This window comes from Nothobranchius furzeri, chromosome 12, assembly GCF_043380555.1.
Source record: "Nothobranchius furzeri strain GRZ-AD chromosome 12, NfurGRZ-RIMD1, whole genome shotgun sequence".
Taxonomy (NCBI): Eukaryota; Metazoa; Chordata; class Actinopteri; order Cyprinodontiformes; family Nothobranchiidae; genus Nothobranchius; species Nothobranchius furzeri.
The window spans coordinates 36,756,666-36,770,655 of NC_091752.1; the positions used below are offsets into that span (position 1 = coordinate 36,756,666).

The window sequence follows — 13,990 nt, forward strand, 5'->3', positions numbered from 1 at the left end:
ACTGAAAAAGACTTTTATTGACTTTCTGTGGCACAGCGCTACAGTAGAAGTGGGCTGAGGAGCCACGTGGAGTGATAAAAGCCAACATGAATTGTTGGTTGATTGTGTGTGTGTGTGTCTAGCTGAAAATGTGTCCTAAACTAAACATTTCACCATCTCACCAGCTGCACTGCCAGGTTTGCCATCTCCAAAATGTGCTTACTCCAGGTCCAATTTGATTAAAGTTGTGCACACTTTCTGTCAAGTTTTACTTTATAAATCACAAAGTTTGCGTGGAAAGTCACGTACGCACTTTTCAGACCCCGTTTTGTGAATAAGCAAGCTTTAAAATGAGGGTTCTGGTCTGTTTGCAAGTTTTTTTTACATGTTCTGTTAAGATTCTGATTCTGTTCTTGTTGAGAACTGTTTACAGACCTGTTGTCTGTGAACGCAGCCTGTCCTCCGTCAGCTGGTAGTGCCGTTGATCAGTTGCCTTAGCAACCCACATGTCTATTGCTTGGGGAGCTGGCACACTTGAGAGGAGAGAGAGATTAGAGGATGTTCGGGTCGGGTTGTTTGTGGAGTTTTCCCAAATTGTGGCAGTGGGCTGCTGTGATTTTAAAACCCAGAATAAACTAAGAAAGCTAAAAAGTGCCTTGATTTTCACAAAGAAACAACACCCTGTATTAGCCAGAATATTGTTGCATTGTGTGAGGAATTATTGCAGAAAAGGTGCTGACAACGGGTTGAACGTAAAACCGAAACCTTTAGAACAAGCATTACCTCCTCCTGTGATGTGGAGGCGTGGCTTTTGTGTGTGTGTGTGTGTGTGTGGGGGGGGGGGGGTAACGGGGTTGGACCTCTGAATTGCGTATTTTCAAACACTAGTTTGGGTGAACGGTAAGAACAGCATCTCGTACTGCACCTTTAAACCTGTGAAGCACACAGCAGAAAGTCTCACTGCACATGTGGTTTAGATAGATGTCACCTTTGCTGTCCATCTATGGTACAGTTTGAAGGAATCTCAAAGGTAGAACATGAACTCTGTCTTGTATCTTCTCACAAAAATCAGGTAAAACCAACACATTCACAGATTATTAACGCTCGCACTCCTGTACCTTGATTTCAGAGGGAGACAGCTTGTCTGTCCGCCTGCCCGTCTTCAGAGAATCCTGGTTCCTTTTGTTCAGGTACACTGCAGCAACTTGGCCTCGCTCCAGGAAGGACAGCAGAATCAGACCATTGCTCAGAACCGCTGGGAATGACATCACCACATTAATGTCAGGAAGCAAAACAAAAAGGACACACCTGCTCTTTGCTGATGATGTGACCCTTGCTGAAGCTTTAAACCAAAACAATTGCTGCGTATGAATACTCCCGCTGTTGAAGACTGGCTAGATGATAAAAGTCCTTATTATTAAACAAATAAAGAAAATGAAAGGTTTCTCGTACATTTTTAGATTATGAAGTATTTCTCACTAACATTTCTGACTTTATTTTATTGGTTCCAAAAACACTGCAATAAAAGACTCCATAAAAGTATAATTAACTCCCTTGTAATACTAGCTTAGGTGGTTTAAGAACTTTTTGAGGTTTCTGCAGTGTTAGCAGAAATAACCACAGACCTAAACCATGATCTTTGTCAGCAGGATATCCAAAACATTCAAAATTCAACTTTCAACATAATTTATTGATTTGAAACATCATAACCTTAAAACACTCTCCAACACTGTCTTTGTTGGATGCTTTTGCTTCACGTAGTGCGGATGTCTGCTTGGTGCTTTTCCATTTTGAAAAGAAGGAAAAACACACTTGATCCTGTTCAACTCCTTCTGGAGCTGTGTGGAAATGCTGATTAGCAATTAAGCCCCCCTCTCCTTTAAAATAATCTGTTTATGAAACCAATTAAATGGAAAAGAAGGGGGGTTGTTACACGTGTCTGTCAGAAATCCTGCTTTCAGTTGAAAGAGTGAGGCTGCACCTCCAGGTTTAGGGGGGGTAAAGAAAAAATCTAACCGGCAATTAAGCGTAGCGTGTGTGAGTATTTATAAACAGGAGGGTATCGGTACGATTATGCTTTCTATCATCCTGTTGTGTGGAAATTCTGAATTAATATGCAAATGTTCAAGAGGAAGAGCAACACAGCTTGAAAACACAACCATCTTAAATTAGGTCAACTGAGTCAGTCCGTCAGAGTGGGATTATACAGTAGAGCTTTTGTAACCTCAACTGGTTGAAAGCTTAAACCATTAAAAAAATAAACACACAGCCATTAATGTAGCCTTAGCTTTCTGAAACAACATTTAATGCAGTAGTAAGCGTCTTTGTGATAGATTACAGACGAATCAAGTTAAATGCAGTTTAGTATTGATCTCTATGGGTGTCTATAAACGGGATTAAGATTAATCCCATTCTCTTCCAAATGAAGGAAGGGATCTGAATCCAGGCTGTGGCCCAATCTGGGACCAGGTGGCTGATTTGGTATTAGGGGGCCAGACCTGCATGACCCAGCCCGAACCAAACCCAACACACACATGCACGCGCGCACACAAACACACACACACTGCAGTCACGGTCTAAACATGTAATGTGCCTCCTCCTTATATGCATTCATACATGCAGCCACATTTGATGCATGCACATTTACTCACACACACACACACACACACGCAAAAAGGAAATCTTCAGCATGTTAAAGCAGACACACACAAACACACACACACACACACACACACACACACACACACACACACACACAGAGTTCCTTAAATCCATTTAATGCCATCTCCTCTGCAGCATGTTGACATAAGAGGCCAATGGGCTTACGCAAAGCACATTTAAACATGGGTAAATGAAACCCGCTATGAAAAATCACTTAAGGACGCTTTATCGTGGAGCATATGCTCAGCTTGGCCCAGCCATCAGCCAATGGAAACCGGTAATACTTAGAGGGTGTAAAATATTTGTAATCTGCTTCTCGTGTGATGCAATCAGAGCTCAGGGTTCCAATGCTGGGTTAACTGGCAGCCGGGTTGCAAAGTTTAAAAGAGGAGCGTTGAGCCTGTTTCTCTAAACAAAAACAGATCTTCTTGTTCCAAACCAAATACACCGAGCCAAGCCTGATGTTTAGTTGAATCCATGCAAATCAGAAAAGGGATTTTCTTCCGTATTCAAACACCTTTTTCTCCTTTAGAAAGTTGTCACACCCTGACGTGTCATAGCGTACAATGAGTTTAAGGTGGGATTTATTGATATCTAATACTTGTATATAAAGGATATACAGCTAAACACTATACAGATTTCAATACTGAAATCATTAGCTTTTAGGAGCCAACTCAATTCAAGATGTTGATCAGAGCCAATAAACCTGAGCAAACACAAAAATGGCTGAAATTCAAGTGGGTTTGACATCGAGTTACAGTTTGATGTGATAGTCATCCCCATAAGATCTTGTGAAATTGCAGATCAAACATAAATATACTTTCAAACTATGACCCAAACTGTTATAAGTCCATTATTTCCCAACAGGAGTTTAGCCTAAACCCTGGTATGAAATGAAAGCTAGGTTTCTAAATGTAGTTATTTATTTTTAGATTTTCTTTTGAATTTTGTATTTAAAAACATAAAAATGCAAAAATCATCATATTTTAACCTTTAATGTAAAAATCAAGAAAAAAGGCAATGACATTTCTCCATTTAGGCAATACGGGTTTATTATAAAGGAAGCTAATTATAATTTTAAAAGACAAACAAAGTGACGATAATAAAACTGAAGAGTATTAATATTTTACTTTTTACTCATGAAACCTATTTTGTAGGTTTAGCAGCTTTGTTTAAAGCTGACTAAAGCATGTTTCAGGAAGAGATGAGAACAAAAATATGCTTGTTTACCTGCCACATCTAGGCCAAACCTATGCTGGTATTCTCTGATTTTAGACACTAATCGGTTGGTATTACAAAATAATCTATTATAATATAACCCCGAACCCTAAATATGTTTCTACACACATTCACACACACGTAGATGTCACAACTCAACTTACGGTATAAAGTGTATCAGTAATCTGAAATGTGTTGGATGGTGTGGTCTGGTCAGGCTCTCTGCTTTAATTGTCTCAGCCTAATTTAACAAGTAGCAGATGTGAGAACCTCAATCCGGCTACAACCCCCCTAAACACACACACACACACACACACACACACACACACACACACACACCACCCGAAACCCACCCTCTCACAACCATTACTCTAATAATTAGTGCCCTCTGAGGCTTTGAATGAAGCGCAGCGGGAGGTGAGTGAGTACCTGTGGGTGTGTGTGTGTGTGTGTGTGTGTTCATGTCTCTTTATTAATTGTGTAAATGTAGGTGGATGTAGTGTTTGTTGGTCTATGTAAAAGGAAAAGAGTGTAATTATGTGCATGTGTGTGTCCTTTCGCACGCGCGTGCATGTGTGTGTGTGTTTGTGCGCAGTATAGGGGCTTTATCAAGTGTCTCGAGACCCTGGACGGAAGTGGGGAGGGCGGTGTTATGAACAAATAATTGATACAGAAAGAAAGAAATAATTAGCAGATTTGGGCCGGTGTCCACAGCCTCTTGTTCTCTCCTGCCAGGTCTGCAGAGCGAGGGAGCACTACATGAGGGGGGAGAGGGCGGCGCTCCCTGGAGGAACGCACGATGGAAGAAAAACACTGATGGATGCTCTTAAGGGAAGGCCCCTGGACACACACAGCACAAAAGGATTTGCCCGCAATTAGCTAGCAGAGTCGCCTGGCTCACCTGTGGCACCTGTTATGTGTGAGAGTCACCGCCTGTGTGGATGAGTGTTTGAGTGACAAAGTGGTGAGGCGTGTGTGTGTGTGTGTGTGTGTGTGTGTGTGTGTGTGTGTGTGTTAGAAATGGAACTGCAAAAATAATCCATACTATAACAGAAGAGAAAACAGTGTTTTAAAATACTTTTTCATAGTTTTAAATATTGCACACTTAAGTCCAACTCTCCACATTTATAATGAAAATGTAACATTTGGTTAATTGAAAGACAAAACATGCATATTTAATTATTGCGATTCATACTTTGTGTTTGCTTTCATTAAAAATTTCAGATTAGCATTGAAACATAGGATGTAAGTCAGATAATAAATGTTTTAAAGATGCAAATAAACCAAAACTGTGTTGTTGGACTGAAGAACGACTCTATGATTAATTTTCTCCTAAACCTAGCCCTCAGATTCTGATGGAAACTTAAAGCCATTTTGAGCTGGTGGTTGCAGGACATCTGAAATTCAGGGATTCACATCAAAAACAGTCTAATTAAACCAAAGTTCACAAAAGCTTACAGCATGTTCTTTTGTCTGTTTAAATTGTTTGCAGGTAAATAAAAAAATGGCCGTGCAGATAGAAATGTTCAATATTAGAAACAACAGCCAACCTTCTCAATGAATAAAACTGGTTTTGACTTACTTTATCAAAGAACTGCAAAGATCTTTGCATCAATCATTATTGAATTAATACCAAATAAAACTCTAACTCACCATCAGTCACAGTGTTTCCAGGCAGTCGACCCACTAAGGTGTGATCTATGCAGACTTGCTTGAGGTGAGGCCCGTTTAGAGCCAGAGTCACCAGAACTCCATTGCTCAGCAGCAGCTGCATGTTCCACAAACACGGAAACATAAAAACGTGAAATTATTCATCATTTCAAACTACCTGCAGAGAAAAGAATGGTTTAATTTAAAGGGGCAATGTGTAGTTTTTATTGTTTGTCTCTGGAACTATCCATCAAAATGTTGTTGAAAACAACTTAAATGATGCTCAGTTGTTGAAAGATATATTGGTGGCTGCTCAACATATAACTATAAAAATCTGGTCTAAAATACATGGGCGTGGGTCTATGTCTCTGGGCGACACCATATTAGATGCCATGTTTCCTTCTACGGGAGCCCTTGAGGACAAAATGCATTTACTGATTTGTAACAAACAGTTACAACACTTTCACCATTCATGAATGTTGTTTTACACATTTACCTCCTTATTAGTTGCCAGTGATGAAAGGTCTGATGTGCTTGTTATTTTGCTGAAGTTTGCATCCCACAGAGCTTTTTTTACCCTAATAGGCATCTGTTGCAAGGACTTATTCCAACACAAAAATACAGTTAGCTTGCAACAATTTAGGTATCTACTGCCCCCCCATCGCCAAGTGAAATACACACTGTCACTTTAAGCAGTTGACAAGTACATTTTCAGGCCATTTTAAACATACAAAAATGTATTATAATCTATAAAGATGAAATACAACCATGAATGTCATTAAAAATATTAAAAAGAACGTTCCTCTGCTGGTTTGAGCAAGTTATTTTAGAAAACGGAATCCAAAACTCTAAAATTGGCCTTTTTCTGACAAACTCTAAAAACATGTTATATTATTCTCAGTTTTAAAGCTGTTGTAACAAATCTGCAAACAAGCTAGGTTTTGAATGCAAACAAGGTCACAGAACACTCGCCCTCCCCATCCCCGATATCTTCCCTGAGATGCTTCATTGCCAGGAGAAACGAGAGAGCTCTAAACACCAGTCACCGTTTTCTAGGTACAAACATCTTTTGTTGTCTGTGATTTCAAATGGTGTTTTTCTTTTTGGGACTCTGGTAGTTTGTCCTATAAAATTGAGGCGGTAGCAGCCGGCTGTTTCTCCCTCTCTGGTAATATCTAGCGGAGAACCTCTCACACCAGTGGTGTTCTGTTGCTAAAAACAAGAGTGAGGAATGTGGACCCAGTGAAGTGCTGCGGTTCGGTGAGACATACACATGTTGTTGACGGAGGTTTTTAGACAAATGTGAGAGAACCACTTAATTAATTTTTTTCCTCCACAATATATTTAAAGCTATACTATGTTAAAACGTTAAGAGGCATTAAAAATGTTTTAAGCTAATTTGTTTTCCAAATTTGCCTGTGTTGCTTTAAAGAGCAAAGAAACTTTGTTCATGGCTCACAACAAATTCTGATTGGAAAAAGATTCATCACAATCTTTGAGTGAATTTGCTGAAAAAACATTAAAGTGCATTTTTCTATAAAGGACAGCAAAATAGAAATGAAACAAAAAAAAGATCTAACTGTTCTGTTTCATCTTTAAATAGTTCAAGAGTGCAGTTAATGTGTTATCTGTGGCTGCTGAGGAACCAGTACTAACAGGTGTGTGTGTGAGTGTGCTTGCACACCGTGGGTGTGAGGCTGGGAGGTGTGTGTACCTGGCAACAGTACTTGTTTCTCCATCTGGTGTGAATGCAGGAGTTGGTCTGCAGCAGCTCCTGAATGAGCACGGTGGACAAAGTGAAAGACAAAGAGACGAAGGTGAACGAGAAGAGACAACAGAATTTCAAACGTCTCTTATGGAAGACATTAAAAAAAATAAAATGTGTCTGGTTGCTTTAGAAAGTCTGAAATGAAAACAAAACTAAATCAGACGTTTGTGTCCACAGGTGGTCACTCCTGCTCACAGAGGAGGAAGCAACCTGGAGAAGGATGCAAGTAACGTGTGTGTGTGTGTGTGTGTGTGTGTGTGTGTGTGTGTGTGTGTGTGTGTGTGTGTGTGTGTGTGTGTGTGTGTGTGTGTGTGTGTGTGTGTGTGTGTGTGTGTGTGTGTGTGTGAGTGTAAGGTCAGTCATTCCTGCCACATTCCAACCCCAGCTGGGGTGATTGGATGGGAGGAGATGGAGAAAAAGGAGATGGAGGTAGGGTGTGGAGGAGAGCAGGGGGTGTTTCTAGTTTCAGACAATGGTTACGGGTGTGAGGAGGGAGGTGGGTGGGTGAGGAGTGTGTGTGTGTGTGGAACAGCCACAGACAGGTTTCAGCAAACAAAGCTAGGTCTGTCTGTACTGCTCCTGCAGGTACAGGGACAGCAGCAATGCGTGAATGGGAAAAGAGTGAAGGAAGGAGGTGGAAGAGAGGGAGGGAGGGAAGCCAGCAGCCCCCTGATCCCCTCAAATATCCCCTTCGATGACAGAGTTCAGCCGAAAGAGAGGTGATGAGAGAGGAGGGGGGAGAACAAACGAGAACGACAGGGAGAGTGAAGGCAGACAGAGAATGCCCCTATTTGTTAATCAATCGGCCGTTTCGGAAAGGGAAAACTCCAAAAATCCCCAGAGGGAGGAAGAAGCTAGACAGGGATGATGAAGTGTGTGTGTGTGTGTGTGTGTGTGTCTGTGTGTGTGTGTGTGTGCATGCGTGCGTGCGTGCGTGCGTGCGTGTGAGGGAAGTTACCTCCAACTCCTTCAGCGAATCGCATAGCTTTTCTGGTCGATGGTTCCTGGGGGTCCATGGATAGCCTCGAGCTACGGAGGAAAGCACCAGGATTCAGGAGCTCGTGTGGCTTCACATTTTAACACAAACATAAGATAATTCAAAAAGGCGCAAAGTGTAAATGATTTGGTCACCAAGGGACATTTTAGGTCCAGCTCTAACACACCTGACTCAGACAGGTAAATGCCCTCCTCTGCCTGTTAGTCATCATTTAATTCACATGTCTTGAAGCAGGAAAACATGGAGAGCATACAGGTGTGTGTGTGGCCCTGGACGAATGGATATAGCAATCACAGGTTAATTAATAAAAGACGCAGGCTGATAAGGCAGGTGCTAAAGGTGCATTATGTAGAAATGATGCAAAAATTACACCCTCTGATAAAATGTGGTTACTGCAACCACGTTAAACAACTCTGGAGCTTTTTGCTGGCCGTCGTCAAACTACAGTTGTCAGTGCTGCAGTATTAGCTCACAGGAGACTCGGCACCCCCACACTCACTGATGGTAAACAGGAGTTACGACCCTCCTTTCTTGTTTTGAAAGGAGAAAAGCTGACAGTCCTCATGGCCAGCTGGATATGAAATACGTTTTGAGATTTTCTCACTGTAAAATTCTCACTATATTCTTACATACTGCTAAGTTTTAATTTCAACTTAAATGCAATACTCTCATGCAGGTGAGATCAGTTTTTTCCTGTTTCCAACTGCAGAAGAAACACAACTCGTATTTTAACTTTTCGGTGCTGCAGCATGCCTTTAGCTAAATATCAGCTTTAAGAAAAAACATTTTGGATGGATCTAAAAGAGTAGGCAAAGAAAAACAACATGGCTCCAAATCACGCCCTCCCACTGAATTTACGACTGAAACGCTGCTTGCTACCTGTAGCTTTGACACCTGGGTACGTTATTTATAAACTAAATATTTGACTGAAGCAAAATGCCACTTCAAAACACACAAACTGATCCTTGAGGAGAGGCAAACATTTAATCGGGAGGACTTGTGGCGCTTTTGAGTTATCTCCCAAATGCAACCTCACAGTTTGCAGCACATATCTCCGCACGTACCAACACCGAGGCCCATTCATTTTAATTTCCCAGCCCTCCGTTCCCCCCCTCATCCATCTCTAGTGGTTAAACTGAGGGAAGGAAGCAAATAGAAAAAAACAGTTAATTGAATTTGTGCATCTGCTTCTGCCCTCGCATAAACAAGAAGGGGGTGGAAATAGAGGAAAGGGAAGCGCTGCTGCTTTTAAAGTGGTGCAACCAAACCCTTATCTGTTTATTTTACAGTCTCTCGTTTCATCTTTACAGAAACATTAAGGAGAAGACTTCTTTATTAAGAGTAAGAGGGAGGAGGAGGTAAACAGATGCATGCAAATGGGGGTGTGGGGGTGAGGAGGGAGAAGAGGGAGGGGAGGGCAGGGGGGGATGAGTTTTTGTCTTCTGATAAGGATGTTTGTATTCCACTACAGAGAGGGAGGCGGAGGAGGACGGTCGAGTGAGTAAAACTGTGATTTCTGGAAGATGGCCATCCTCTGGTGAGATGTTTAAGATTCACACACACACACACACACACACACACACACACACACACACACACACACACACACACACACACACACACACACACACACACACACACACACACACACACACACACACAGGTGTAATAAAATGTGACCTTCTGTTTAAGCTTACCCTGACAGAAGTGGAGTTTGTCACTGTAGTAGTGATGCTCCAGGGAATGAGCTGGAAGGGAAATACAGGATGGATTCAGACATGAAAACAACACCGGATAAATGAGTGGCTTTTCTTTTTATGATGAAGATAAATAAGAACAGAAGCCGCAGCTCAAACGCCGCTTCATCTCTGAGGGGGCACAGTGTTGGCAAAGAGTAACCCGTAACCGTGCCTCGTGGCCTGGCCACCCCGAGCATGGAAGTGGCCGGTCTGGTGGCCGGCCTCTGTGGCGGGCAGGAACACCTCCAGGATTAGTAGTATTAATCAGATAAGGGGGTGAAGGGCCAGACAGGCCCAGACATGGGCACCTGCTCTGGGGCTGGATGAAGGGTGGGGGGGGGGGGGGGGCACACTGGCAGCTGGAGACCCTGACAGCCAGTTCACTGAGCCTAGGTCCCCCTCTAGTGGACGGGAGTGGAAACAACACTAAACCCTTTAACGGATTTTAAGGTTGATTTTCAAGTGTTGGAATCCCAAAACAAAGAATAAATAAAATGTTCACGAAAACTGAATACAGCACAATATAATCTATTGTTCCATGTCAGAAAACAACTACAACTTCTTCTAATGATCTGAAATATACATTTGTAACTTGGGATTGCATTCCCAAAGCAGCACTCTCTTTGTTTCTGACTATTCTAAATCCAAAATCCAAGGACCAAAGGATTTCCAGCACCATTCAAACCTTAAATTTAATGTAAATAACCCAAAATCTGAAAACAAAGGGTCAAAAAGGCTGTTTTTTACTGCTTAGCTGAACACACACACACACACATTTGATTTACTTTTCTTTGACCAAAAATCACAACAACAACAAAAAATTCAATCTAATTCTAAGTTTTCTAAAGGCTATCAAATGAAATCATGACCTGAGTTGTTGTTACACCGCGGTCTGAGAGTGTTATGATACTTTTGGATTTTGCTCCCCTGCTCTGCCTCTTACTCCCCTCCTCCTCTCTGCGCTCTGATATCAAGCCACACTTTAGTAATCCTCCAAATGAAAGGATTTGGGAGCAAGAGCATCGTCTCCCCACTGAAGATTGGAAAGAAAGAGAAGGCAGCTCCTCAGATGAGAGAAATGAGAGAACCTTGTGATGACAGGAAAAGAGGAGACTTACTGTGCCACAAAACTATAGGAAAAAAAATAAACACGCGTGGAATAAAACAAAAAGAAGGCAATACATAAAAGAGTGGAATGAATGTACAACATCAGACATCCATGCTGGGAGGGAGAATAATAACAGCAGGTGAGGCTGAAAAATAAATACTTTTATTCCTTGAATAAATTCACACAAAAAACATGGAAACAAATAATGGAAGTTAAATAATTAATCTAATTGCTGCAAATACCAGATGAAACGATGTGTTTGTTTTTATGTGTGAATCAGGAAATCTGAGTCAAACATTTACACAACAAACTGAAGCTGAATATTTGACGCTTACACGATTAACCTGGAACATTTCAGGCTTTTACAAGATGTGCTGAAGTGCAGCTGTTGTCACAGAATAAATTAATAAATATGTTTTATCAATGTTTCTTAAAACACTCATTTGGCAAGAAAATAAATAAATAAACGGTAAAATCTTAGGGGGGAAATGCATAAAGGTATCGCCATTACTAGATTACAAGATTATCTTTATTTTTGATTTGTCTATAAATTTAAATTGTGAAAGTAAAGAAAATAAAAACTACGTTAGGGTGTTTATTAAGGTCCTTCATAGCTGCTGTAGTAACATCAGCATACATCAGACACATTTAATGTTAAATATTAATAGTTATAGTCCCAGATTAGGATTCTACAACAATGAAACATTTCTAAGAATATAATTCTGGCTTTTCTGTTGTCAGATTTCCCTTAAATGTTGAGCAGGTCTGGCTGACTGGTGTCTGTCTCTGATTACAGGTGTATTTTTGTCTGTTTTAGTTGTAAATATTTAGATCTTTAGTGAATGTGTGACAGAATTTGAATCCAAAATAAATTCCCAGAAGGAACCAATGAACTTAACAGTATCATGTTTACTGTTGTTTTAAATTAAAACACACTGATCTGTCTAAATAATTTGCCTCCACAGCAAAATATATAAGAAAGGAGTAGTTTTCACTTTTAGTAAATACTTTCATATCCTTAAAAGTTTTGATGTCATGAGAATATTTCCAATCAAGTCAAGAGATCCATGCTTTTGAGGCGTGGCGCACAGACAGAGCGACAACCTGCAGAATTTCTGAAACTTACAACATAAATTTTTAAAAAGAAAATAAAGCTAAAGGTGCAGAGAAAGGCAATGGAAACGAGCCTGTCTGTTTTATTGCTGCTGGAGCAGCAGGGGGAACGATCTGGGCACATCCTGATTGTTCGGGAAGCCTCCTGGCCTCGGGCAAAATGAGGCCGGACTGCATGGGGCTTCTTGCTATGTGATCTAGGAGAAAGTCAACAGTTTAGTTTTCCTATCGCTGTGTGGCAGGACCCCGAGGTCAACAGGAACACAGAGAGCATAAGAGATAGAACCGAAGAGACCTTATAATCTGTGTGTGTGTGGTATGTGCATGTGTATATAAGGTTTTAGGGTGTAAATCCTTCATACTAATAGCCTTTGTGTGTGCAAGTGTATGTGTGGTTAGCGGCTGGAAGACATCGAATCATGCTGGACCAATAATCTGTGTGTCAGCAGGCAGCAAAAAGCCCTTCTTTATATAGAAGGAAGTCACAAACATTCCAAAAACAAGAAAAATTCAACTTATCTTAAACACAGACAGCCAATATAAACACTATTTACCTGGCTCTCCTTTATCGTAGTACTGATAGGTGCCAATATCTGTATCTGCGGGGAAAGAGGGAGAAAGTGAGATGAACATCTCGCTGTCAGGGAAAAGCAGAAGACAGATCAGCAATTTTGCACCGTGGGATAAACAATCGCTATCAGCCAGTGGCTTGTCCCGTCTGCCAGCACCACAGTTTAGATAAGACCCTGTATTGGGGGGGAGGGGAGTCCAGGCCAGAATGGAGGGGCCTGCTGAGGGGTGTTAATAAAGACAGGAGTGCGCCTTCACCCATCCCACCTGAGGGACAAACTCTGATTTGTAAACATGCAACATTTCAAAGTAGAGATTCTGCAGACAGCTACAGAAACATATAACTGACATATGCAGAGCATACAACAAGCAGAAATACACACACTCACAGATATGGATGCATACGCAGACAAACTGCTGAGCCGAGGTGTTTTTTTATGGGTTATATTCCTGCAGGCCCAAAACCATAAGCAGGCAGCCTTAGATTCGCTCAACACATCGTTTCTTTATCGCTCCACCGCTGCTGCTGCAGCTCCTGAGGCCAGGTCATACAAATACAACAGAAGAACACACACACACACGCAAGCACACACACATACATATGGACACGCGCACACACGCACATATACATGTGTACACACACTCACAAATGCATATGCATGCGCACACACATGCAAGCACGCACAGATGCACATGCACGCACATACAGTATGCACATACACATACACACGTATGCATGTACACACGCATGCATGCACACACGAGCACAAACGCGCACGCACACACACACACACACATGCACTAAATAGTGATACGCATGTATTTATTGCCACATGAGTTACTTTTGTCTGATAATGCTAAAAAACATAAAAAGTTTAAGAGTTTTAAAAATCACCTCATGTGGAGAAATTCATGAGATTATAGTCATTTTGGTCAAAACTATAAAATACCAATATTCACTGGACACTGACAATTTGATGCGGACTATTCTCAGCTACTACCACATCAGATTTTAGCTCAAAAATGTCAGAAGTATACGTCTTATTTGGCTAAGCTCAGCAGTGAAGGGGGCGGCCATCTTGAATTGGATTGTCTCCAAATATTAATCAGTTGTACATGTTCCTCCAGTGATTATTTCCTGAAACTTTCATTTCAAGGATTCACACATAAATGGTAAATGGTAAATG

At 41.2% G+C, this 13,990-nt stretch overlaps 1 protein-coding gene across 2 annotated transcripts in view; it reads right to left on the reverse strand.

Moving 5' to 3' along the window:
- wdpcp (WD repeat containing planar cell polarity effector) overlaps positions 1-13,990 on the reverse strand; it is a 106,611-nt gene that overhangs the window by 62,890 nt on the left and 29,731 nt on the right. For both annotated transcript variants that reach the window (XM_070542572.1, XM_070542573.1), the window contains exons 3-8: positions 12,788-12,832; positions 9,971-10,021; positions 8,235-8,305; positions 7,223-7,282; positions 5,512-5,626; positions 1,098-1,234 (exon numbers count right to left, since the gene is read on the reverse strand). In XM_070542572.1, the coding sequence (XP_070398673.1) occupies positions 1,098-1,234; positions 5,512-5,626; positions 7,223-7,282; positions 8,235-8,305; positions 9,971-10,021; positions 12,788-12,832 (479 nt within the window). The remainder of the gene's footprint in view (positions 1-1,097; positions 1,235-5,511; positions 5,627-7,222; positions 7,283-8,234; positions 8,306-9,970; positions 10,022-12,787; positions 12,833-13,990) is intronic.